The sequence below is a fragment of the Oryctolagus cuniculus genome, chromosome 14 (genome assembly GCF_964237555.1).
Source record: "Oryctolagus cuniculus chromosome 14, mOryCun1.1, whole genome shotgun sequence".
Taxonomy (NCBI): domain Eukaryota; kingdom Metazoa; phylum Chordata; class Mammalia; order Lagomorpha; family Leporidae; genus Oryctolagus; species Oryctolagus cuniculus.
In genome coordinates this window covers 85264650-85292333 of record NC_091445.1, presented here as the reverse complement: position 1 = coordinate 85292333, position 27684 = coordinate 85264650, and the positions used below count along the sequence as shown (strand labels likewise).

The 27684-nt window shown below is 37.8% G+C and overlaps 1 protein-coding gene across 6 annotated transcripts in view; it reads right to left on the bottom strand.

The window, feature by feature from the left end:
* Window positions 1-128: 128 nt before the first annotated feature.
* RNF180 (ring finger protein 180) overlaps window positions 129-27684 on the bottom strand; it is a 241324-nt gene continuing 213768 nt past the window's right edge. For 5 of the 6 annotated variants that reach the window (XM_070056912.1, XM_070056914.1, XM_070056916.1 and 2 more), the window contains 2 exons: window positions 23598-23723; window positions 129-1151 (listed from right to left, as the gene is read on the bottom strand). In XM_070056912.1, the coding sequence (XP_069913013.1) occupies window positions 952-1151; window positions 23598-23723 (326 nt within the window). In that variant the 3' untranslated portion in view covers window positions 129-951. Of the gene's footprint in view, window positions 1152-11927; window positions 20114-23597; window positions 23724-27684 lie in introns of those variants that run through there. The other variant, XM_070056913.1, reaches the window with a different exon arrangement.

Genomic DNA, 27684 nt, shown 5'->3' with positions numbered 1-27684 from the left:
TCTAATAAGGAAAAACTTGTAAGGATTAGTGCAACTATAAATAAAAATAAATGTCACGTCTTCTTTTTGTAAATCTAAGGCCATTGCAACAATTCTTTATTCCATACATTGAATGACTTAACAGTAAAAAAGTTTAAAAGTCACTCTTTATTGCACATTGACAATATATTTAACAATATTTTAGTTCAATGAATCACTAAATTACATTTTGGACATGCATTGTTTTATTAGACTCCTGAAAGCCGGTAATTTTAAAAAATATTTTCAGGTGATTCATCCTGCAATTTGGAAAATTTTAACATTGTTCTCTGAAATGTCTATTGATGGGCATTAGTCTCATTGTTTGTATTTACTACTGTTGCTTATAATAACTAAAACTGTTACACTAAACATATTTTTAGGTCTGTTCAAAAAGGATGGTAAGTTTTCTTGATAATAGAAGGGGGCATAGGCAGAGATAACTGGAAACCAAACCTGAATATACCCTGCTAAATTAGTTCCCAGAGAATATTACTTATCTTTAATATATATAATTTGCCTGAGAATAAATGGTGATTGACTAAATATTTTAGCCATCAAGATACACTGTCTGTCCAGATTATCATTTCATTTTGTATTTTACTATTCTAAGTGGAGACAAAATCTCAGTCTGTACAATGAAGATAAGTATAAAAATGACATTGTAAAAGTGGAACCCGAAACCCTAAACCAAGAACTATGATATTAATAGAACATTGTTGCTAAGTGCTGGCTAGGTTAGCTCTTGGGTAAAGTTTAGTTTGTTAATGAAAATCATTAATAAATAAGTCCATTATTCTCAGGCTTTTTATAAACACCAACAATTTATACAATGCAATATTATAAAAACTTCAAAGCACATTTAAAAAAGGTTTAAGCAATTGTTATTTACATCATTTATGATTGTTCAATTATAGTAAGGTAGGAAAATTCCTAAAACGGAAAGAAAAAATAGCAAAGAAAGCAGAACACAATGAATCCAATGACCCAGTTCACTGAATAAATATAGATGACCACCATATCCATGTCAAACCACCATCCACGGCTATCATCCTCAAAGTGCAGATAATCCATTCTGTGTGCACCATGTGGGAACTGCCTTCTTGTAACTGGAGCTGCCCGTCTGTGGAAACCTAGGAGGTGGACATATTTTAAATTTCATTAAATTCAGGGTAAGTGCTGAAAAGGAGGCTACATATGAACAATAACCATAAACAAAGATATCTTTAGGTAATTGAGTGGTATTTTGTGTTCCTGATGGTTTTTCTCAATGATGAGCAACTATTAACTAGGTCAGATGTTAAGGGCAACCACAGTAAAGTTGGTGAAGAACATAGGATATGGACTTAGGAGACTGCCTTAGTTCTGACTCCTGCCTGAGGCAAGGGAACTATCTCTTTGGGTCCCAGATTTCTCATGCATATCATCTTATCACTTAAAAAATTTGTGAGCATCAGATGTGATTATTTTCACATGAGAATATTTTCTAAATTTAACCACTTTATATTTTATTTTTACAACTGTTAATACAAATATAGTTTGTCAAGTTTTGATCACCATAATTACAACTTATGACTTAAGAATCTGATTCAGTGCAGTTTTTTGGGCAAGATAGTATGAGAAAAAAAGTCTGGTTTTCACAATAAGTAAATGACATAGAAATAGAGATGACTTTGAATAAATTTAGCTTTAATTTTTATAAATTTCAAAGGATGGTTATACTTCAGGGGATTGATTGGTATGAGAAAGCAAATATACAAATTATCTGTAGGCCACTAATTACTAAATGAATGTGACATTTGGAAGAAATACTACATCTTGTGAAATGTTGTCTTTTCTTATATTTTATATATTAATTATTTAGAGTGTGAATACAAACTTGCCCAATTGGCAGCTTGTTTTGTTGGATAACTAATATCTAATAACGCAGGAATTTAAACCTAAAACTCAATTTTTGAAAGGCTAATAACCCAATTATTAATCTTTTGTTTTATATTCACCTACTGCATACTTTATTTATTTGTCATTGTAGGAGAGCAGGGACTGCACAATAAACCGAACAGAGAAAACGTAGTTCTCATACTTGGTAACAGCTCTAGCGAGGTAGGTTCTATAAGGTTTTAGCTTGAAGAAGGTTCTGGTTCATCCATTTTAACAACTGAGTACTGTTACACATTAGGTTATAGATTAGGCCGCTGCTTCTGTTGGCTAGGATGCTGTTATAAGGGTATAAGTATGGTTATTTAAAGTCAAACATCTTTAATAAAAAATAATTCAATTTTGTTGGTTATGTGTATTTGTAGGTTGTAGTTACCTAGATTTAAAATATGAAATTAAAAAAAGTCATGAAATAAGTAATGTTTTAGAATATACTATAGAGACACATATCAAATAGGTTTTAATTCCTAATTTTTTGCCTGACTTCTTATAACATTTAATTTTTTTAAGATTCATTTTATTTATTTGAAAGACAGAGTTACAGAGAGAGGTAGAGACAGAGAGAGAGGTCTTCCATCCGCTGGTTCACTCCCCAGATGGCTGCAACGGCAGGAGCTGCGCTGATCCAAAGCCAGGAGCCTCCTCTGGGTCTCCCATGTGGATGCAGGGGCCCAATGACTTGGGCCATTTTCCACTGCTTTCCCAGGCCATAGCAGAGAGCTGGATTGGAAGAGAAGCAGCTGGGACTAGAACCGGCGCCCATATGAAATGCCGGTGCTTCAGGCCAGGGCTCCAACTTGCTGCGCCACAGCGCCGGCCCCACAACGTTTAATTTTTAATCAGTATTTTGTAATTAGATAATATTTCTGCCCAAAGATTAATTCCTGAAGTTGTACTTACGAAATATATGAAGTTTGTATACCTTAAATAAAAGGATTCTGGGAAAAGTTTTAAAACATACAGCCTGACTGAGGCCCAAGCACTTGGACCATGTTCTGCTTTTTCCAGGCCATTAGCAAAGAGCTGGATCTTGAGTGGACTGAGTGGAGCAGCTAGGACATGCAACGGCACTGCTATGGGATGCTGGCATCGGAGGCAGCAGCTTCGCTCACTATAACACAAGGTGGGCCCCAAGATAAAAGATTGCTTGTCTTGGAAAGTCTTTCATTTCTCTTTCATTTGTGAAGTATAGCTTTTCTGGATATAGTATTCCTGGTTGCCAGTTTTTAACTTCAGAACTTGGAATATATCATTCCATTCTCTCCTGGCATGTATAGTTTTTGCTGAGAAAATCTGTAGTTAGTCTAAGGAGGATTCTCTTATATGTGACTTAGCTCTTTCCTCTTGTAGTTTTAAAAACCGTGTTGTTTATAGTTTGACTATAATATGCCATGATGAGGGACTTTTCTTATGTGTTCTTGGGGTCCAGTGTGCTTGGATGTTCATATCATTCCCAAGATCAATACAGTTTTCAGCAGTAATTTCATAGCATGTATTTTCTATGCTTCTATTCTCTTCTTCAGTGATTCTCTAAACTCAAATCTTTTTTTCTCAGAGTCTGTCTTTATTCCTTTTATTTATTTTAGTCTGACTTGGTATTTTGTAAGATCTGTCTTCAAGTTCAAATATTTTGCTTAATCTATTCTGCTACTGAGGCTTTCATCTGTTTTTATTTGACTTACTGAGTTTTTCATTTCAAAGATTTCTACTGGCTTCCTTTTCAGAATTTGTATTTCTTGAATTTCTCATTTACATTATGCGTTGTCTTCCTAATTTATTTGAAGTGTCTGTATTCTCTTATATTTCAGTGAGTTTCCTTCCTTGAATTATTTGTTAGGTATTTTGTCAACATCCTTTTCTTTGGGCTCTGTTGCTAGAGAATTACTGAGTTTCTTTGTAGGTGTTATGTTACTTGTTTTTCATACTTTTTGTGTCTCTTTGTTGAGATTTGCATCTAAGGTGGGTTGGCTGTCCCTACCATTTTTTTTTAAAGATTTTTATTTATTTATTTGACAGGTAGAGTAACAGACAGTGAGAGAGAGAGAGAGAGAGAGAGAGAGAGAGAGAAAGGTCTTGCCTCCATTGGTTCACTCCCCAAATGGCTGCCATGGCCGGCGCTGTGCTGATCTGAAGCCAGGAGCCAGGTGCTTCTTTCCCGGTCTCCCATGTGGATACAGGTGCCCAAGCACTTGGGCTATCCTCCACTGCCTTCCCGGGCCACACCATTTTTATTAGTGAGTTTTGTAGTGAATGATCTCTCCAGATGATGTGTCTTAAGGTGTTGGTTCTGTAGGCTATATGGATTTTGTTCTAGTTGGGCACATTAGTATAGTCTGTCTTTAGTCATTAGCTTTAATTGATGGGTTTGGTTGGAATGCATTTGGAGATATGACTAAATAAAACTTTTGGATCTGAAGTCACATGGAGAAGGGGTACTCTAGTGACCTGAGCAGTGAGGTACATATAGCAAGAGTAGTACACTCAGATGGTGCTACTTCAGCAATGGAAGTGTAGTGCCAAAAACATTTACTCTGTTTCCTCAGCAGTGATAGTGGAGGGTTTGACATGTAGATAAAGTAATGGCACAGAACTGCACAGTTGCTGGCATTGGGTATGGTGGATGTGTGCTCTAGTCAACTGGAGGCGTGGACTAGAAGTGGAGGTGGGCTAGAAGTGGTGACTGGGGGCATTTGGATTAGAATATGAATCTGACAGTAGTGGTGGCTCTGGGAAGCATCTGGTCCTGGAAACATGCTTTTGGAGTCAGAAGCAACTGGGATCAACTCCAGGCTGGTCATAACTGTGGCTACAGAGAGCCTGCAGTATGGATACAAGCCAGGGGTTGAGGGGAAAGTAGCCACCAGGGGTAGAGAATCTGTGCTAGGATTCATTCCTTTGGTTGATGATCAGCCAGTGGTGTGATTCTGCCACCAGTGTCACACTGCTGTAGCAACCTAGGCTCTGGGTTTTGGGGGAAGACAGTTGTAATATTCCCGGAGGCAAAGCTACGGTGCAGATTCTAGGTGGCTCCCATTAACTTGGCTCTAAGCCTGTGACGTCTGTGGAACACCATTGTCAGTAAGGTTCTGGCTCCCATACAGATGGGTCCCACAGAGACTCTGCCATTCACTTTTTCTCCTTAATGGGGCTTCTTTTTGGCCAGGAAACCATGGTTATTGTCCAGTATGCCTTATTCAATTGAATATGCTGCTATCTTTAGTCTTAATGTCTTAAAGGATTCTTATTTCTTCCTTGCTGGTTTCCAATGTGTTTACCTTGAAATACAGCTATTTATTTACTCTTCTGCTTCCTTTCTGTGGAGAGGCTAATAACGTTTGGCACCTGTATTCATCTATATTGCTAGTCAACTGCTCAAATATTTTTTTTTTTTTGACAGGCAGAGTGGACAGTGAGAGACAGAGAGAAAGGTCTTCCTTTGCTGTTGGTTCACCCTCCAATGGCCAGCGCGGCCGGCGCACCGGACTGGAACCCAGTGTGCCGGCGCCGTGAGGCGGAGGATTAGCCTAGTGAGCTGCGGTGCCAGCCTCAACTGTTCATTTTTATACCTTACAAGAAGCTTTTATCATGATGATATGTCAGTATTTCCATTTTTGGGGCCATTGCTGTGGGTCATTTGGCTGATCCTCCGCCTGCAGCGCTGGCATCCCATATGGGCGCCGGTTTCTGGTTCTGGTTGCTCCCCTTCCAGTCCAGCTCTCTGCTGTGGCCTGGAAGTGCAGTGGAGGATGGCCCATGTGCTTGGGCTCCTGCACTCGCATGGGAGACCAGGAAGAGGTACCTGGCTCCTGGCTTCAGATCGGCCATTCGGATCGGCTTCGTGGTGGCCATTTGGAGAGTGAACCAACAGAAGGTAGACCTTTCTCTCTGTTTCTCTTTCACTGTCTACAACTCTTTCGCAATAAAAAATTTTTTTTTCATTTTTTATTTGCCTTCCTTGGCATTATGATTACTCAATCTTGTTTTTTATAGAATTTGGTTTAAGTACTTTGTGCTGGTAGTTTAGCCAAAATTAGATAATATATTGTAATCAATTTAGGTTGGCATTTGTAAACTTTAGTATATTGCAAGACATGGAAAATAAACTAATGAAGTCAGCCCTATGCTTTTTGTCAATTTCCGGTTTTTCCTTAGTTAACACTACGTATCATGTTACATGAGATAAAGAATGCCAGTGTCAGACTTCACTAAATAATACTAAAGACTCCTTCTGCTAGAGAAATATACATTTTTTTTTTTTTTTTGACAGGCAGAGTGGACAGTGAGAGAGAGAGAGACAGAGAGAAAGGTCTTCCTTTGCCGTTGGTTCACCCTCCAATGGCCGCCACTGCCGTCGCGCTGTGGCCGGCGCACCGCGCTGATCCGATGGCAGGAGCCAGGTACTTATCCTGGTCTCCCATGGGGTGCAGGGCCTAAGTACTTGGGCCATCCTCCACTGCACTCCCGGGCCACAGCAGAGAGCTGGCCTGGAAGAGGGGCAACTGGGACAGAATCCGGCGCCCGGACCGGGACTAGAACCCAGTGTGCCGGCGCCGCAAGGCGGAGGATTAGCCTAGTGAGCCGTGGCGCCGGCCGAGAAATATACATTTTAATATTATCTTCCCACATAGCAAGGAATAGCCTTGCTCATAACCCATGGGCATTCTACTTTGGATAGCATGAGTTTAGGGAAATGTAATCCCAACAGCTTTTCTAGGTGATCCAAACACTGTTTCTTAGGAATACTCAAGTCTAGAACAGTGTTTCTCAATCTTTTATTTACTATTTTTAGGCCCATAAAGGGAAAAATTTAGTTAAACTCCTTTAAAAATAACAAATCTAATCAATAAATTAGTTTAGATTGAATTTAAACTTGATTTCTCTCTAATAATGTGAATTAAATGTTACGGATGAAAATTGTATCTGGAATGGCTGAACTTCTGAAGGTCGGAAACTATTAAAATATCAAAGACTTTGTTTTGTGTCTCCCAAGAACCAATTTTTGACCCCATTCAAAATGCATGGTCTAGGAGATATTACGATTATGGTAATGATCAGTGTTCACATATATAATTACTTCATTCAAAAAAATTGGAATGAATAGAATAAAGCACTTATTCACTGGGAATTCATGTTTTACAGACTCAGCTATGTCCTAGTATTTGTGATAGGCTAATAATTACTCTGGTATGAAGACATGGTTTAAAGATCATATCTGACATTCTTTAGTATATTTTATATACACTTTAGTATATTTTAACTATACTATTTTAAAGTAAACCCATATTTCAAATATGCATACAAGTGGGTGTCTGGCCTAACAGTTGAGATGGCTGCATCACACACTGGATTGCTTGGTTCATATACCCTCCCTATGTCCTGATTCTAACTTCTTGCTAATACTTCAGGAGGCTTTAGTGACAATTCAAGTAACTGAATTCCTGCCACCCATATGGGAAAGCTGGGTCGAGTTCCTGGTTAGCCTAGCTGGTAACTTAACCAGTGGATGGGAGTTTTTTTCTCTATCCTTTTTCTTTTCAATTAAATAAATAAATACTATAGTAAAAATTGTACTCTTCAAGGAATCTGAAGATTTGGCTTCTTGTACTAATATTTCACACACTTATTACTGTCAAGTCTGCCTAATTTTTCTGTATCTACAGAGAGCTTCATATGGTTTTCTACTGTAATAAACTAACATGATGAATTTAACTAGCAGATTTTTCTAATGCAGAATAATCTTTAAAAACCTGTAGCAGGTATCTGGTATAGCAGTTATGATGCTACCTAGGACTCTCACATCTCATATCACAGTGCCTTTGTCTGAGTGTCAGCTCTGCTCCCAATTCAGCATTCCTGCTAATGCATATCCTGAGAGGCAGTAGGTGAAGGTTCAAGTAATTGGGTCTCTATCGCCCACGTGGGAGAGCTGAATGGAGTTCCTAGCTCTGGTGGATGGAAAGTCTGTCAGTTTCTGTCTTGTCTCTCTGCTTTTCAAATGAAGGAAATAATTTTTAAAAATTATTAGTGATTTTCCAATGTTTTATCATTCTTTTATATTCAGGATAAATTTCATATGTTCCTGATATTTTGGTTCATATACATTGATAGACTAAGCTTATTAATACTTTAAGATTATATTTTTATGCTTACTTTAAAAGTGAGTTTTTTTTATAATTCTGTTTTTGCTATTTTTGTCTAGTTTAGTTGTATATCTGCAAATCTGTGCAGAGATACTAACTGCCTTTGTTCTGGACTATCTTTTGAAAGACAATTATATAACAAATAGTCTTGGAAGATAAAGTGTCTTCCTTTGGGATAGAGGGCAGGTTTCCTTATAGTCTTGGAACAAAATATATTTAACACCTCTAACAAAAGATTAGCATTACATAAGCTCAGAGTTCTATGTAGCACACCCCATTGCATGCATAGATGCCATTTGGCCTTATTTTTGATGCCCTATGGAAAATGGAACTAAAGTGTCTAGCACAAATGCTGCTACTTTGGCTACTGTTGTGAGAAATAAACCATTCTTTATTTGTTACCCATGAGATGAGTCTATGTCTTTTGCCAGCATTCATGAAACTGGCTGAGTAACTTGTTAGCACGCAATTAGGATAAAATCTCAGTCTCTTTAATTCTTGATACTGCTAACCTCACAATCTTTTAGCGTCTGAAGCAGTCTTACAAAAGCCATTTGGGCCCATAGTGTTTTCAGGTATGGGGTGAATTGCTTTTCCTTTTTTAAAGATCTATTTTATTTGTTCGAAAGGCAAAGTGATATCTGGGGTGGAGGTAGGGGGAATGGGAGTAGTGAGAGGGGAGTGGGAGAGAGAGATACCTTCATCTGCTAGTTCACTCCCCAAATGGCCACAATGGCTAGGGCTGGGCTAGGTAGAAGCCAGGTGTCCCACATGGATGGCAGGGCCATCTTCTATTTTTCTCAGGCTAATTAGCAGGAACTGTACTGGAAGAGAAGCTGGGACTCAAACATGCACTCTAATAGGCGATGCAGGCAACCACTGTGCCATAATGATGGCCCTTAGGGGCAGATTTTAAATTTTTTAAAAAATCCACTTGTTTAGTAACTGATGTATTTATGTTTTCTATTTTTATTTTTGATAATTTTTACACATTATTCATCATGTTCAAATTTTCCAAGGAATTAGACTAAAATTTTCATAGTTGTGGTACACCATAGCTCTTTACAAATATACTAGTCTTTTTCTTAGTATGTGGTTGATTTTTCTGATTTATGGTTTATTTTCTGAATATATGGCTTGTTTCTCTGTCTCTCCAAAATTATGCATAGCAATGAGACCTGACTAGGGCAAACAAATCTCACTGTAAATAACATATTGTTTCTGGGTGTAAGCACTTCTTAGAATAACATGCTGCAGCAGTCCTTTTCTCTGCCACAACAACCCAGCAAGCAGCAATGGACCAGACCAACCTTCCCTTGTCATCTTGAGTCCCAAAGTTGAGGATGGTGTGGAGTGGGGCACCCAGCACTACAAGGAAAATTATTTCACTGTTGCTGTGAATTATGACTGAAAATAATAATGCATAAAACTAGTGAAGAAACAGGTGATAAAAACAAATGTTGGATCTGACTTGATTTCTCACATGGAAGATAGAAAGTTCTTGGGGAAACAGTTTATAGTGAAATCAAAGAGCAAGAAAGACATGTAAAAAATTTGAAGTTGCTATTAGATTTATAAAGAATATGACTACCAGGATTCCAGTTACTTGTCTCTCCTTTTTAAAGATTTACTTATTTGCAAGTCAGAGTTACAGACAGAAACAGATGGAAAGAGAGATAAACAGAGAGCAAGTGAGCACTATCTTCCATCCACTGGTTCACTCCAGTGGCCACAATGGCCAGGGATGAGCCAGGCCGAAGCCAGGGGCCAGGAGCCTCATCCAGGTCTCCCACATGGATGGCAAGGGCTCAAGCACCTGGGCCATCCTCCGCTGTCCTTCCAAGGCCATTAGCAGGGAGCTGGATCAGAAGGGAAGCAGCCAGGACATGAAGTGATGCTCAAGAGGGATGCTGGCATTGCAGGTGGCGGCTTTTCCTGCTATGCCATGATGCCGGTCCCACCTGTCACTTAATTTCTATTTTTAAAGAACAATTTTATTTCAGTAAGATTTTTTTCACATCATAGAAACAAATTACTGATTTTTTTCCTACAGAATATATCTCAGATTTATTTTCACTATCAAAGACCGTATAGTGGCCTTTTTTTGAATCTTCTTTCAGAAACATAAAGAGTTACCTTACTCATTTTTGCAATGTCAGCAACTTGCACTGTGCTTATAGTGCGTTCTCAATACATGTTTGTTGGATTAGTGACTGAATGAAAGGACAGACTGTAGAGAGTAGAATAACTAGTATTATTTTTAGAATGCCCTGGATCAAGCCTTTCAAATGTATTTTCAGCAGGAATTGAACAATATTATGCATATATTTAAAAGACATCATGCTAAGCAGAGAGCCTTGAAAGCAGTACTAAAAAGACATGTCTTTCACATTTTATGGGACAAAAGATTAAAGCACACAGTTTTACCGCTCCATATTCTTCTTATTACATAAGAATTTTGTTGTGTCAAAAGTTGATTGATATAAGTAGGTCTTAGCAGAGGTGGAGTGATATATTTAGTTACAAATAGGTATGGAGTTAATGTGTTAATATACTTAAAAAGTTGATGCAAATAGAATATAAATGTCATCTTTTAGCTACTATATCTTTAGGCTCCCAGGGTCAAATGTATTAATCCTGCAAAAATTAATCTTTTATATTAAAGTATGTTGCAGAGTACCAGTAACCCTAGAACATCTGCTTAAATTTAATTGTAGTTTATAAAGTTATGCTAAATCACAAAACTTTGAAAAATATTAATTTGAAAGACAGAGGCAGAGGCAGAAGCAGAAAGCAAACTCTTAATTGCTAATGAACTTCTCAAATGCCTGCAACAGCCTGGGCGGAGCCAGGCTGAAGCCAGGAGCTCAGATCTTTTTTTTTTTTTTATTTTTTTTATTTTTTTATTTTATTTTTTTTTTGACAGGCAGAGTGGACAGTGAGATAGAGAGACAGAGAGAGAAAGGTCTTCCTTTTGCCGTTGGTTCACCCTCCAATGGCCGCCGCTGCAGCCGGCGCACCGCGCTGATCCGATGGCAGGAGCCAGGATCCAGGTGCTTTTCCTGGTCTCCCATGGGGTGCAGGGCCCAAGCACCTGGGCCATCCTCCACTGCACTCCCTGGCCATAGCAGAGAGCTGGCCTGGAAGAGGGGCAACCGGGACAGAATCCGGCACCCTGACCGGGACTAGAACCCGGTGTGCCGGCGCCGCAAGGTGGAGGATTAGCCTATTGAGCCACGGCGCCGGCCCCAGGAGCTCAGATCTTAATCCGTGTCTCCCATCTTGGTGGCAGGAACCAGGATGCACATTCATAGGAAGCTGGAATGGAGAGCAGAGCTTGTACTTGAACCCTGGCACTGCACTATGGGATGTGGGCATCCCAAGGTAAGGCTCAACTGCTACGCCAAATTCCCACACCTAAATTACAATACTTTTAAATGTTTGATCTTATAGCCAGGTAAGAAGCACCACAGCTTTTTAAAAAATATATTTTTGTTGAGTAAAATAACTATAACATAGTTTTCTATTTTGTCCATTTTTAAGTATGCAATTCAATTCAGTCTCTGGCATTAATTACATTAACAATGTTGTAAAACCACTATCACTATTTCTACACTTCTTTTATTGCTCCAGATAGGAACCATAACTATTAAGCATGAATTCCCTATTTCCTTTGTACTTAGCACCTGGTAATTGCTAGTTTACTTTTTGTCTCTACGAATTTGCCTATTTTAGGCATCTCATGTAAGTAGGATCATAGAATATTTGAACTTTTGTGTCTGCCACTTTCCATCTGTAATTCAGTATGTATCAGTACTTCATTCCTTTTTCTCTTTTATTCCTTTTTGTGCATTATTTTCATAAACCATATTTTGTGAATCCACCCAACTGCTGATGCAAATTTGTTTTCTTCCTCCAACTTACGGCTATTGTGAATTATGTTGCAGTTAACAATGACATATAGGTATCTGTTTGGGCCCCTGTTTCTGATACTTGGGGTATATATCTAAGGATGGAATTGCAGGGTCATTTGATGATTCTATCTTTGGTTTTTTAAGGGACTCCCAAACTACATCCACAGTGGGCAGTACCATTTTACATTTCCACTAGTAATGTACAAGGGTTTCAATTTCTGCATGCCATACTTGTTATTTTTCTATTACTGCCATCCTAGTAGGTGTGAATCTCACTGATTTTGATTTCCATTTCCCTAGTGACTAGTGACATTTCCCTAGTGACATTGAGTACTGACCATTTGTATAGCTTCTTCAAAGAAATGTTTATGTAAGTATTTTGTCCATTGTTTAAGCTAGCTAGTTTGCTTTTTTTGTTACCGAGTTGTAGGATTTCTTTATGTATTCTGGATATTAAGACTTGATGAGGCCGTGAGCCTCATAAAGCTCACTAGGCTAATCCTTTGCCTGCGGCGCCGGCACACCGGGTTCTAGTTCCGGTTGGGGCACCGGATTCTGTCCCGGTTGCTCCTCTTCCAGTCCAGCTCTCTGCTGTGGCCTGGGAGTGCAGTGGAGGATGGCCCAAGTGCTTGGGCCCTGCACCCGCATGGTGCAGGAGGAAGCACCTGGCTCCTGACTTTGGAGCACCGGCTGTAGCGGCCACTCCGGGGGTGAACCAATGGCAAAGGAAGACCTTTCTCTCTCTCTCTCTCTCTAACTCTGCCTGTCAAAAAAAAAAAAAAAAAAGAAAGAAAGAAAGAAAGAAAAGAAAAAGAAAAAAAAGACTTTATGAGATATGTGATTTGCATATATTTTCTGTGGGTTGTCTTTTTAATTCTTAGTAATGTCCTTTAGTACACAAAATTTTAAATTTTGATTAAGTCCAATTTACTCATTTTTTCTTTTCTAACACCAGTTATTCTCAAGGGATGGTAGTGGGAGACATTTGAAAGTACATAGTGACATTTTTGTCTACTGCAATAAATGGGGAGAAATACTTCTGGTTAGGTATGCTAAATATTAAGCAGCAATGGGTTAGAGCTGACAAGAGTCCCTTTGGGAAACAATGCAGTGTTCACTTACTTGGTAGCCTTGAAACAAGATAAGGACTCAAGTAGAAAATAACCCATGAATAATTAAAATAATAACTAAAGCTTATTATTGAGTAAACCTGTCTTTCCTGATTAAATAAGAAATCATTTAAGCAATAATATCCATATAAAACAAAAATTATTTCTATAATTTATAAATTAGCAAATAGAAATTGTTAGAATCAACTGGTGAGTTATTTATGCTGTGAGTTATAGCGCTTAATAATCAGCTTTATAAATATATGCAGTCATTACAGAATGAAAAGGAATCTAATCTATTTTTTTTTACTTACATAGATTTTAAGTTACTAGTTAAATGTTATGAAAAAAATCACTCTAATAGAAAATGTTCAGAAAGTCAGGCTTTATTAACTTAATAAATATTCAATTATGAAAAAGACATTTTGTTGGCTTAAAAGATGATCTTCCTTTTGCAAATAAATTAAAACACAGGATAGCTTCAGCCTGTCCTTATCTTTTCAAAGATACACCCTGCTGGTGTTCCCACAAAGTTAGCACCTACATGACAGGGAGTCACTGCATCAAACACAGCCTAAGAACACTTCTCTGGGGACACCAGTTCTATAATTCATTTTGAAACTGAATTATTCAATTATTCTTTGAATGTGTGTGAACTCTTCGGATATGCCATGTAAGGAGTGTAGAGTAAAATAATTTGAAAACATAGTACATATTTCAGAGTGAATTCAAAGTTTCAAGTCATTTCCATTCTATGAACTATTTTGAGAAATTATCATATAGCTTTTCATTTTCTCAGATCAGAAAAAAATTAACAAAAGAAAAAGCAGTACCAATGGCATACATATATCAACGTTTTCTCCAGTTAAAAAAAATATTTAAATGTAGTGTTGAAGAAAAAAAATGAATGGAACAGAAATTAAATGCTTTCAAGTAGATTATATTTTCAGGTTATAATGTAGCTTTAATGTGTTATCAAAGTTATGGTCTTGTTCACAAAATATAGCTATCTATTATTTCTCAACAAAACTGAGAATTATTATAACATAATCTTAGAGAAGTTACAACATTTATGTGCAGTAATATTTTACTAATGAAAGCCATTTTATTGCCAGAGTATTTATAGAGCTTTTCTGCATCATTTTTTAAATTAATAAAAGTAAAGCTGCTTTCTCATGAATTGTAAGACATTCCTGATACTGATGACAGTGAACATTTTAAGCTGTTTGTTTGCAAATCTTCAATAGAAAATTATATAAGAACAAACATTAAAATATCTCCATAATATTTGATTAATTTTAATGAGCTAATACTCTAGTAGCTGTTGAAATTCCAGTGTACATCTCATTTAACACTCACTGCTTTTAAATCATAATACGTAAGTCCTGGTTCATGTGCACTGTAAAATGGAAGCTGCACCTACGGCAACGACACGGTGAACACTGGTGGTAGTGCCAGTGGCTGGCAAAGATGTCCTAGACTTCCACGCTTATGTTCAAACTTCGAGCATACTCATATCCCCAAAGGAAGGAAATTTGGATTGTCCCCACCCTTTTCTCCAGGTACTTATTACTGTCTTTTTTTCCATTTTGAGACTGCCTGATTCTCCATTTTGACCCATGTTCTTCTTTATAGATTTGTTTAAATGTAATTTTTTACAGATTAAAAAAAAACAGACAAATGAATTCAATGTCTGGGTTACAATTTTGAAGGTACTACTAACCATTCTGTGGTCTCCTAAATCCCACATCATTTTTCCCAGAGTGATGGTGTTTTCAGCACATTGACCAAACTCTAATTTGCAATTACTTGCATATTTTTAAAATTTGCACCACACTTTGAATTAAATTTGTATTTGTTATCCCAAAAGGACAACTGCCATGCACTATTAAACTCTCATTGTACTATTCTAGAGTTACCTTCATTTGAGTGTAAGACAAACTGTTCATCTCTTTTACATATATCATTGCATCACTGATTCATTCTTCATAATTTAGATTATGAATGAAAGAGAATAAAGAAAAATCTATTTCAAGGTACCGTTCCAACTTAACTCCATAATTCTATTATACCTTATATTCAAAAGTCCTATTAGTTTCTAGAGCAGTGTATCTTAATTTTGGTAATGGCTGCATATGGAATTCACAAAGGAGCTATAAACATTATGTTTGGTACTCATCTTTAGAGATTCCAAAGTAATTATTCCAAGATACGTCCAGAGCATAAGGATTCATTAAAGTTCCTAAGTATGTAAGTTAAAACCTAGGGTCACTTTGCTTCAAAATGCAAAACAAGAAAAACCTTAGCTCTTCTCTTCCCTCATCAAAAAAAAAAAAAAAAAAAAAGAAAAGAAAAGAAAAAAGTTTCCCCATTTTCATCTGTCGAAGATAGTTGAGGAACATGTTATTTTCCAAGATGAGATGAAAAGTTCTATTTCATAATGTCTTATTTTGTCATTGCTATTTTGGGAAACCTCTTTCCTAAAGATCTGCATTAAGATTATGTATGCTGATGGTTACCTCTCCTGGAAATTTTTTACCTCGTTATTGGTATCATCAAGCCAAGTGCTCACTTGGTTGACTGAAGTGAATCTGAGTAGTTTACATTTTACTTTTTGTGTCATTTTGAATTATTTTCACTGTGAGCATATAATCATACCACAAAAAGAAATCAGAACAAAACTTTGTTTCATAACTTTATGTGGAAGTTCTATATATTCTAAAATAGATTTAAGATTTATGTGTATTCAAAATAATGGATTACGAAATGATAGTATACCTTAATCAGTAATATGAGTAATGCTGGATAACTGTCTAATCCCTAGCATACTATATGAAGGAAAGCAAATTGTAATATGTTCCCTTTTTATCTGTCATGTCAGGTGTAATGAGCGTTGCTGAGGACAGTCTTCTGGGTTTTTTGGTTAACTGTTTTCAGGTCTCTTGCTACTCTAATCTCCAAGTTCTGCTTTTCAGAGGTTGTAGACAAAGTTTACTTAAGCCTTCTATCCTACATAGGTATTAAAACATGGGACATGGTTTAAGGAGGCTTCTTACTGGGTATTTGTTGAAGGTCTTTCCCTATAGAATGAGTTGATTCCTAAACTCCGTGACACTGCAATATATTTTAATTTTTGAGGCAACTGCATACTTAGCCACAGCTCTCTGCAAATGTCTCCTGGGGACAACTGGCCACATGTCAGTCCAATTCTCTTCTAATCTGACATGTCAGTCTCTATGGTTATTAAGACCTCTGTTGATTTCTCTTTCCCCTTTTAGAGTCCTCTTCCTATGGCAGGACTTATGCTGGGGTAATTCACAGTGTCCCAAGTTGTCTCAGCTGCTGCACCAAACACCTTGCCCCATCAATTTGTTTCATTGATATTTCATAATTTGCTTTGCAAAGGTCCTTCACATGCTTGAATGCATTTATTTCAAGGTACTGTCTTTGTAGTCATTGTGAATGAGATTGCTCTTAGAATTTTTTCCTCAGTGAGTTTATCAGTCTATAAAAACATGCTAATTTTTGCATGTTGATTTTTCATACTGCAACTTTTACTGAATTTATCAGTTCTAATAGTGTTTCAGTGTAAAATACATATGAATGACCATGTCATATGTAGCCACAGATAACTTGACTTCTTTCCTGTCTGTGGGATTTTTATTTCTTTATCTTGCCTAATAGTTCTGGTTAAAACTTCCAGAACTACATTGTATAACAACAGTGAGAGTGGACAACCTGTTTGAGGTCCAGATCTTTTCTTTTTTTAAAGATTTATTTATTTATTTGAAAGGCAGAGTTATAGGAGGCAGAGGGAGAGAAAGGTCTTCCATCTGCTGGTTCGCTCCCCAAATGACCACAACAGCTGGAGCTGACCAATCCGAAGCCAGGAGCCAGGAGCCTCTTCTGGGTCTCCCACATGGGTTCAAGGGCTCAAGGACTTGGACCATCTTCTGCTTTCCCAGGCATATTAGAGGGAGCTGGATCAGAAGTAGAGCAGCTAGGACTTTAACCTGTGCCCATACATGATGCCAGCACTGTAGCCAGTGGCTTTACCTGCTATGCCACAGTGCCAGCCTGGGGTCCAGATTTTAGAGAAAATGTTTTCAGTTTTCCTCTATGTGCAGCTTTTGTTAGTTTGAGCCCAACATTACTGACCAATCAAAGGAAGGTCATGAGCACCACTGACCAAGCAGGAGCACCTCTGAGCCCCAATTTCCACCTACAAAAGCCTACACCCCTAACTCCTCTGGGAGTCTGGGAATTAAGCAATAGCTGTATGGCTCCTTGCTCTTTTCTTTGTAATAAATACCCATCTTCTTCCATTACCCCAAAGTCAGTAATTGGCTTTCTGTGCATCTGGCAAGTGGACCCAGTTTGGGGGTTCTGCAGCAACACCTCCATCTAGCTGCTCAGCAGCATCTAAAGTCTACTTTGTCTGACATACATATAACTACCCCCAATCACTTTTGGTTTTTATTTGCATAGAGTATCTTTTCCCACCCTTTGACTTTCTGGCTTTGTGTGTCTTTACTGGTGATGCGATTTCTTGAAGGCAGCATATTATTGGGTCTTGTTTCCCTTATTCAGTCATTCAGTCTGTATCTTTTCTTTGAGAAATTTAGTTAATATAGAAATTTATATTCAAGGTTATTTTTGATAAATGACTTCATCCTTTTATAAAAATTCCTTTGGTTTATTTTGAGTTCTTTTTCTAGTGGGCTTTATACTTCTATGTATTTCATAATGGTAGTTATCATTCTTGGTTTCTGTGTGTAGGACTCCCTTACGTATGTTCTGTAAGGCCAGTCTGGTCGTGATGAATTCCTTGTTTTTGTTTATCTTAGGAAGTATTTCATCTCCATTTATAAAGAATGGCTTCCCCGGGCAAAGTATTCTTGGTTGTAGTTTTTCTTTTTTTCTTTCAGAACTTGTAATACAGCATTCTATTTCCTCCTTGTCTTTAAGTTTCTGGTGAAAAATTTGCTGTTATTGTAAAATATGTCCCTTAAAAGGTACTTAGTGATTTTCTCTTACAGATTTTAGAGTTCTTCCCTTGTGTTGTACCTTTGAGAGTTTGACTATAATGTCTGATGGTGAAATTCTTTTCTGGTCATGTCTGTTTGGAGTCCTCTGGGTCTCCTATATTTTGATGTCATATCTTTCTGCACACTGGGACAGTTTTAAGCTATGATTTCATTTAATAGGCTTTCTAAGTCTCTCCCTTGGGAATTTTCAAAAATCAAATATTGATTCAGTTAATGGGCATCCAAAAGGTCTTGGGGTCTGTCTTCATTCTTTTTCCTTTCTGTGTGTGTGACTGGGATATTTCAAAAGACCTGTATTCAAATTCAGATATTCGTCATTCTGCTTGATTTAGTCTATTGTTAAGGCTTTCAACTGTATTTTTTTATCTGGCTTATTGAGTTCTTCATTTTCAAGATTTCTGTTTGCCTCCTTTTTAAGGTATCTATCTCTGCTTAATTGTATCATGCATTGATTTTCTAATCCATTTAACTATCTTTCTGTATTCTCGTGTATCTTTTTAAGTATCATAATCATTCTTTTGTATTCTCCATCAAGCATTTCATTTGTCTCAGTTTCTTTGCAGTCTGATATTAAAGCAGTATTGTGTTCCTTTTCAGGCATATTATTGTCTTGCTTTTTCATATGTCTTTTGACCTTATGTTGGTAGTTACACATCTGATGGATCAGTTGTCTGTACTGTTTTCAAGGATTGATGAATTTTCCTTGGCTATGCCTTTGGTTCTGTCAGGCTACTCTGGCTTTAGTTCCAGCTGGATGCTTAAGTGTAGTCCCCTTATATCTCTTTCCTTGTTATTGATGGCCATGGTTGCAGAGTCACCAAGTCCTGGAGGTGTTGGCTGGCATAACTGGAGTTCCAGGCCTAAATCTGAGGCAGATGTGCACAGCTCTCTGTGCCCAACAAAATCCTGGTGGGCTCAGGAAGGGAAACAGATGGGGACTGGAGTCTGGGGTAGATATGCATGACTGCCCTTTTTCACCAAAACCAGGATGGAGTCAGGAAGGGAGCCCCAGCAGTTCTGGATGAGAATCCAGGGTGAACATGTGCTGCCTTGAGGGGAAGAAGGGAGTGTAGGTTTTAAGTACGCAGAGGCAAGCACCCCAGTTTCTGAGGTCCTGGGAGGAGTACCTATCCTGCTGTGTCAAACCACCTGTCCTGTGTAGGGCACTCTACCACTTGGGTTTAGGTGATGAGTTCACTGTTGCTGCTAGGGTCTAGTTGGGTTTTGGAGACTGCTGTCCCTTTTGCTAGTGCGGTGGAATGTCAGTTTGGTCCCAGAAATTGAGGGTGGGGGAGATAAGCAGGAATTTCTGTCCTCTAGGGCAGTACAGATTTTGACAGTGACTCCTCTATCAAGATGGTGTTGCCCTCCTGCAGTCTGTGCTCTGGGAATTGTGGAAGGAGACAATAGGAGTTCCTTTGCAGAAGCAAAGCTGCTGTATATACTCCCCATTGCTTCCTTGTTTGGGTTCCAAGCCTGTAGTGACCGTGGATCCCTTCTTTAGTTAAGATTGCACACTAGAGATACTTGTGCTGGGGCTTTCCTGTCTCCTCTCTAGCAATGGAGATTGCTCTCCAGCTGTAGAGGCTGGGCATGGGTGCAGGTGCACTCTGTTCCACTCTTGATGCTGCATCCTAGGTCTCAGTGTCCTGTGGGGTTTTCTGTCTCCTTTGTTGAGTTCTAGTGTTCTCTCTTGGTTACTCACCACCGAGGGAAGCTGTTTACTTGTCCTTTTGGTTCTTTTCTGTGAAGGAGAGGAACACTGTGCAATCCTATTTTAAGCACAGCCTAACTCTTGAGGATCTGCAATTTTACATTTTAGTGGGACTGTATGTAACTACTTGTTTTGAAGTAGTTTGTGATAATATAGGACATATTATAGGTTCAGCACCTGAAGTACATTTCACACTTGTACACGTATTGTACGGCAAAAGCGGAATCTAATTCTGCCAAAAGAAAAAAGAAAAAGGGGTTTTTGAATCTGTAGGCTCTCTTAAAAATTATCTTGTGAAAAAAATTGTTCCAGTTTCACTGAAAATGTAATGGTTAATTGTACCTTTACCTTTTCCCTAAAAGGCCTGTACCAAGTCTACAGCATAAAATTCCTCTGATCCCAGCTCTCTGAGAAGGCAGATTTCTGGGTTATGTTCATAGTCCTGCTGTTTAAGCATGCATTTTTTTCCTATTAGAGACAAGCCTGGTTTTCTCTGCAGGTAAGTATCTTTTAATATATACTGAGCATGTTTAAACTTGCAGAATCAATCTAACACTTTCAAACAAACTAATGGCCAAATAAAACAAATCCCCAGAAAGGATGGATCAGATCTGTCCTAAGTCTCAGACACGTGCATTTCATCTTGTGTTTTTGTTATGGCCAGAAAAATCAGGGCATGGAATTTTAAATCCTGACATTTTCATTTCCTTGATATGAGTATATAATGTGGAACTCTTTCTTCTTTCAAACATATTTTAATAAAACCTCCTAGCTTTCTTTGGGTATGCATATATTTTCATGTTTATATGTGTTACAGTAATATAAAATTATATGTTTGGTTACTTAGGAATGAATTATCATGATGTTTGGGAGCCATGTCAACCAGATAATGATAAGATAAATTGATGATGCAATGCAGAAACAGCAGCTACTTCAGGGAAAGGAATTAGGATGGACACAGTCATCAGGGCAATGAGTACCTGATAGAAGATGTAAAATGCTAGCTCACATGTGTCTAGAGTGCTTGTTTCTTCTCATACTGCCTATTTTATGTAAAAATACAGGGAATATGCCTTCATAAAAAGAGATTTAAAACATGTCTGCTTACTCATCAATATATCCAATGTATTACTTCACAGGGTAAAAAGGAATGGGTCTATTACAGGTAAATGTTGAGTCAGTTTAATGCTGCATTGAGAAGTTTTTATAAGCTTCATTTGGTAGGAAACTTTTTTTTGTATATTTTGAAACTTTTTTTTGTATATTTTTGGTGGAAAAAACACTAATTTAATGGAGCCCAACACATTCATGTGAATGTATATTTTTTTCCCATAAGATCCCCGTTTCATCTTAACTGGCTCTATCAATTTTGAAAAATTAAGTTGAAAAGTATACTTCTTAGGGAGTACATAGAACAGATGGAATGGTATGTCAAGTAGTGTGGTATATCTATGAAAATCATAGACTGTAATTTTTTAATATAATTCTAACTTTGTATAATTTTGTTTTTAACCAAGATAACTTAGTCAATATATAATTAAATGTGATTATAAAAATAGTTAGAAGTGAAGAATAACAAAAATACTACATGTGATCAGAGGGAACTTTATGACCTTAACTAATAACTTAAAGATAGTAAAAAGATATAAATAATGACTTAGGAAATCACCTTAATATAAAAAGAGTAGAGTAATTATAAAGTTAATAACAGTAGAATTTACTAAAGAGCAGATATTAATGAAACAGAAATAAAGATACAATAGTGTGAATTCCAAAAATTGGAAATTTAAAAGAAATTTTTTTTTTTTGACAGGCAGAGTGGACAGTGAGAGAGAGAGACAGAGAGAAAGGTCTTCCTTTGCCGTTGGTTCACCCTCCAATGGCCGCCGTGGCCGGCATGCTGCGGCCGGCGCACCGCGCTGATCCGATGGCAGGAGCCAGGAGCCAGGTGCTTTTCCTGGTCTCCCATGGGGTGCAGGGCCCAAGCACTTGGGCCATCCTCCACTGCACTCCCTGGCCACAGTAGAGAGCTGGCCTGGAAGAGGGGCAACCGGGACAGAATCCGGTGCCCCGACCGGGACTAGAACCCGGTGTGCCGGCGCCGCTAGGCGGAGGATTAGCCTAGTGAGCCGCGGCGCCGGCACACAATTTAAAAGAAATTTTAAGATTGGCCAATACTTGGCAAGATCAGTAAAAAAAAGCATGATCAAATAATATTAAAAATACAAAGAGAAAACAGCAATAAGTTTAAAAATAATAATATATTAAAAAGAACTCCATCCCTACAAATTTGAAAACAGAAAAAATAAAACAAGTCCCTAGCAAAAAAGATACATGGATACATGAATCAAAAAGTTCATGGAAAATGGAATTAAAAGGTAAAGTTATTTGGGTGCAAAAATTTTTGAAATCCATGCATATGAGGGGTCTTCAAAAAGATTATGAGAAACCGATTATGAAAAGACTATGCATGAATTTCAAATTTTTTGGCAAACAAACTAAGCTTTTAATTCCATTTTCCATGAATTTTCTTAAGTACTCTAGCATACTTTATAAAGAACTAGAAAAGGGGAGCTTAATGGCTCTAAGCATAAAGAAAAGATAAGAAGGGACCAGCGGTGTGGCACAGTGGGTTAAGCCACCACTTGTGATACCAGCATCCCATATTAGAAGTGCCTATTTGAGTCCTGGTTGCTATGCTTCCAATCCAGTTCCCTGCTAATGCACTTGGGAAAGCAATGGATTATGGACAAAGTAGTTGGGCTCCTGATACCCAAATGGGACACCCAGATGGAGTTCCAGGCTCCTGGCTTTGGCCTGGGCCAGCCACAGCCATTGTGACCATTTAGAGTGAAGCTGTGGCCAGAAGATGTTTCTCTTTATCTCTCCCTCTCCCTCCCTCTCCCTACTACTCTGCCTTTCAAATAGATAAATATTTCATTTTACAAAAAGAAATGAAGAGATAGAAATGTGAATTACTCTGATTTGATCAGTACACATTATACATTTATAGACATCACATTGTTCCCCATAAATATGAAAAATGTGTCAAAAACTTTAAAATATACTTTAAAAATTTTAAAATATTTAAGGTACACAAATTTCATGTATTTCCTATATACAGATTCAGGAACACAGTGATACTTTCTACCCTCCCCTCCCTCCAGTCTGTGCTCACACCCTTCGTTCTCCTCCCTGTCCCATTGCCATTCTTATTTTTTACAAAGATCTATTTTCAGTAACCTTTATACTCATAAGATTAATTTTACACTAAGTAAAGAGCTCAACAAATAGTATGAAAAAACAAAACACTGTTCCTCAACAGTTGAGACAAGGGCTGTAAAAGATCATTGCATCTCAAAGTGTCAATTTCACTCCCGTAGATTACCTTTCAGATAGAGCAAATTAGAAAACACATTAAACTGTTATTAATAATAAAAATATAACTTTGAGATGCATTTTAATTACCCATTAAACATTGATCAATGGCAAGGCAAATCAATTTAAAGTGTTGTCCCTCAAAGTTGCTCTTACTGTATAGTCATCATTTTCATCTTACACGGCTGCAGCTTTTAGCAAGGAGATGCTTAGCAAAATCTTTACTTAAAACTGAATAGAGAAATGTGTTTCCACTTTCATTTCTAGGTCAGGTAAGAAATCTACTTAGAAAGAGACTCCAGACAAAGTTAAATTTTTTTTTTAATTCATTTCCTTACCGCCAAAAAGATGAAATGCTTTTCTGCAGCTTGGTAGGGGCCATTTTGCAGAACTTGATTTTTGAAAGCTTTGTTTTATTTTTAAATATTCTTTAGTGAAGAAAGTTTTTGTAGCATTGTTCAGTTCTGAAGTAAAGTAAAAGAAAACAATATTTTTAAACATTGATTTGAGTAAAATGACAAGAACATGACAAATGACTAATGCAGTATTTTGATATTAAATTCAAATCTCTAAGTGAGGATAAAAATTGATTCAACTTTTTTCTAACTTGAACAAATATAACTCATATTCACATGTGAGGCAATTTTTATATTCCAATACATACACCTACTGAGTAGCTCTTAAACCAGATACTGTGTCAGGTATGGAGAATACACTGATGAAGAAGGTATAGTCTCTGCCTGCAAGAAAATTTCCAACTGAAGGATGAAAATGAGAATAATGTGTAATAGGCATAGCAATAGAATAGCTATCGTGCAGTCAGAGCCCAGAGTGTTAATGAGAAGGTAAAATCCTTTTAGACCTCCTAACTTCATAATTGATCTGACTGTGTATGATGGCCTGATTACCTCCTGAGTCTAATGCAGCAGAAGTGAGAAAGTTCAAAACCTGCAGAAGAAAATTCTCAGCCTCTTAGAAGATCACTCATGAGTTAAATACTCTTGAAGTACACCTAGACCAATCAGAGGACACACATGATGACTCTCTAAATAACCTGAAATCTCTATTTATGAGCCATGGAAGGCAAGATATGATCTGAGTCAGGACTACTTGATGGAGTTCTTTAGTCCTGCCCATGCAGAACTGGTTACTAACCTGAGAACTAAACTATTTAATTTCTTCAAATGACCTCTCCCTTATATCCCACAATTACCACCTGTAGCATTTCTTCAGGTTTGGAACTTCATCTCAAAGCAGTGCAAAGAAAACTTTCTCTGTTTTTCCTCATCATTACCTTGGGTTGACATTTAATCCAAGAAATCCAAAGGGAAAACTGGTACATAACATGTATATTTAACACCATAAAGAACAATGGAAAAAACAGACTAGTTAGGCAAGTGAGGTTGAAATTAACCCTGTAACTTCAACTCTTTTCCTAATACTACACTCATGAACCAGTAATTCAAACACACAAAGTTAGAGAAAAGGTATTTTGAAAGTCTATATACCCAGTATGTATGGTAGGGGTTGTTACAGCTAAAGTATTTTTTTTTTAATTTGACAGAGTTAGAGACAGAGAGAAAGGTCTTCCTTCCATTGGTTCACCTCCCAAATGGCCGCTATGGCCGGAGCTATGCCGACCCGAAGCCAGGAGCCAGGTGCTTCCTCCTGGTCTCCCATGAGGGTGCAGGGCCCAAGCACTTGGGCCATCCTCCATTGCCCTCCCTGGCCACAGCAGAGAGCTGGACTGGAAGAGGAGCAGCCAGGACTAGAAAGAACCCTGTGCCCATATGGGATGCTGGCGAGCAGGTGGAGGATTAACCAAGTGAGCCATGGCGCCGGCCCTAAAGTATTTTTTTTTTTTAAATTAGTTAATTTATTTGAAAGTTAGAGTTACAGGGAGGGAAGGAGAAAGACACAGACAGAGACAGACATGTCTTCTATCTACTGGTTCACTCCCTGAATGGTCTCAACAGCCAGGGACACTATGTCTGTCAAGTAAAAAGACATTCTAAACTTATGAAGTAAGTGCCTGTTAGGATGTCTTAAGGTATTATTCAAGAGGGTAAGATGATAGAAGTATTATGACTATAAGGCATAGTCATTTAAGTGGACCCAATGGTATTCTGTTCTGATTTAAAAGGCTAGATGATACGTGTCCAACTAGCCCATTCAGATGTCTATCCACTTAAAATTATTTGGCAAAACATTTTTCCTCTACACTTCCCTTCTTGGTTTTATGTTGTTTGATATATACTATTTCATTTTCTTTTCTGGAGATGTAAAGTATAAAGAAATGGCCTGGCCAAAAAGGAAATAGAAACACATTATAATAAGTCAGTCAATCAATCGTCATCATACTCTCCCAAAAGTTTTAAATTATGTACTTAGGATGTGTCCTGACCTTGTGTGGAGGTCTGTCTCTCCCAGTTGTCAACAATTGTTGTGTATTCTTTTTCATAAGTAAGATTTGGCTCTAGGAGATTAATGTAAAATAAAGGGCATTTGTAAGGAATAGAAGAGTAAGAATCAGAGTCTCAGCCCGTGGCATTTCTGTAAAATGAGAAGCATCTAGCAAAATAGTCTTTACTAGGCTGATGCTCAATCCTCATTACTTGACAGAACTTTCAGTTTAGTAATATCTTGTGAGATGGTCCTCAGAATTTTTAGGTGAATTTCTTATCTCTTACCAGATTGATTTTACTATTTTTCTATATATTGTTGAACAGTAGCAAAAGTAAGGCTCGGCCAGCGCTGTGGCTCAATAGGCTAATCCTCCGCCTGTGGCGCCAGCACACTGGGTTCTAGTCTCGGTCCAGGCACCAGATTCTGTCCCGGTTGCCCCTCTTCCTGGCCAGCTCAGTGGAGGATGGCCCAAGTGCTTGGGCCCTACACCCGCATGGGAGACCAGGAGAAGCACCTGGCTCCTGGCTTTGGATCAGTGGTGCGCTGGCCGCTGGCCGCGGCGGCCATTGGAGGGTGAACCAATGGTAAAGGAAGACCTTTCTCTCTGTCTCTCTCCCTCTCACTGTCTAACTCTGCCTGTCAAAAAAAGAAAGAAAATTACCAGTTTGAATCACAGAAACACATAGTGTAAAATAGGACTGTTCAAGTTTCAGAGTTGTAGCTCTTGATACCAAGCAGGGTCTCCCCTTGTGGTAGCTGTAAGGTTTAGCAGTAATTGCATGTCTTATGGAATCTGGGGCCACGGCATTTGCATGCTGGGAAGGAGAGGCCACAAGAAGATCTCACTCAATACTGACAAGTACTTATTCAAGTATCTTGTGAAAGTAAATTTGAATCTGATTTTCGTGCCTTTTTTCCAAGGATAAAGTCTAGTTTGGGAAGTCCCATTCCCCAGTGAAATATGCAGCTATATGACAGAGGCATACACAACAGGGACGAAAATAAACAAAAACAAAAAATCCTTTACCTGACATTTGTCAAAATGGAATTGCAGGTCTTGTAATATCTGAGTCACTATAGAAAGCAATTTATGTTTAGCAGACAATAGTATTTAGAAGTTCATGTTTTATTATCTAGATAAGCTTTAGTTTTCATGAAAATTTATCAATTTTAACGCAATCATTCCATTTAGTGCTTTGTACTATAATATTTCATACTCATACCTCCCTACAGTTTTTGTAGTGGAATAAAGAAAGGGTTGCTACAATCCTTTTTAAAACTCTTTGGCTCTGGAGAAATCTGCCGATACCATGAAACTTCTCAGGTGACAGCATACACGCAAACCTTCTGCCTCAGGATTATGTTTACCTCGTGCTTACTGATATCCTTTAAAGCACTGAAAAGTGTTTCCGCAACACTTTCATTAGAATAATTGATTTGCCTGCTGTTGGGGTGAATAACAAGGCCAAAAGGAAATCTATAACAGTAAGCTCAATTCAGTAATCATGTTACAAGTACACCCGGCACAGTTCAACTATAGCTTTTACTATGACAGACAAAATGCTAAGTATTTATACTGTTACATGTTATACTTATTAATATTATTTTGTATGTAAAGTTACAGTTAAGAATTTAGGAAAAGGCTTTTGAAAGTTATGGACAGGGCTATATCAGTGGGTCCTCAAAAGGTGATCACTGCTTCCATTCCTGGCTCAAAGAAGCCAACAGTCCTCTGTGTGAAAAGAGATGGGGCTGCATCCTGCCGACTCAGCATCGTTTTCAGTGCTCCAGCTTGGTTTATATGTATTTCTTAAAATTGTCTTAAAGCTCAAAAACAAAACAACGACGATCATTTGATTCCTTTATCTGCACTCCCATTTCCAATGATTATCTTAAGTGTTTTAGTCTTTTTTTCTGGGGACTAATCGCTGTACATGTAAATCAGTGGTTTTCAAAAAGTTGGTTTGCAATACATTAGTAACATTCAAAACAATCTGGGGTGCAACTGAACATAAGAAT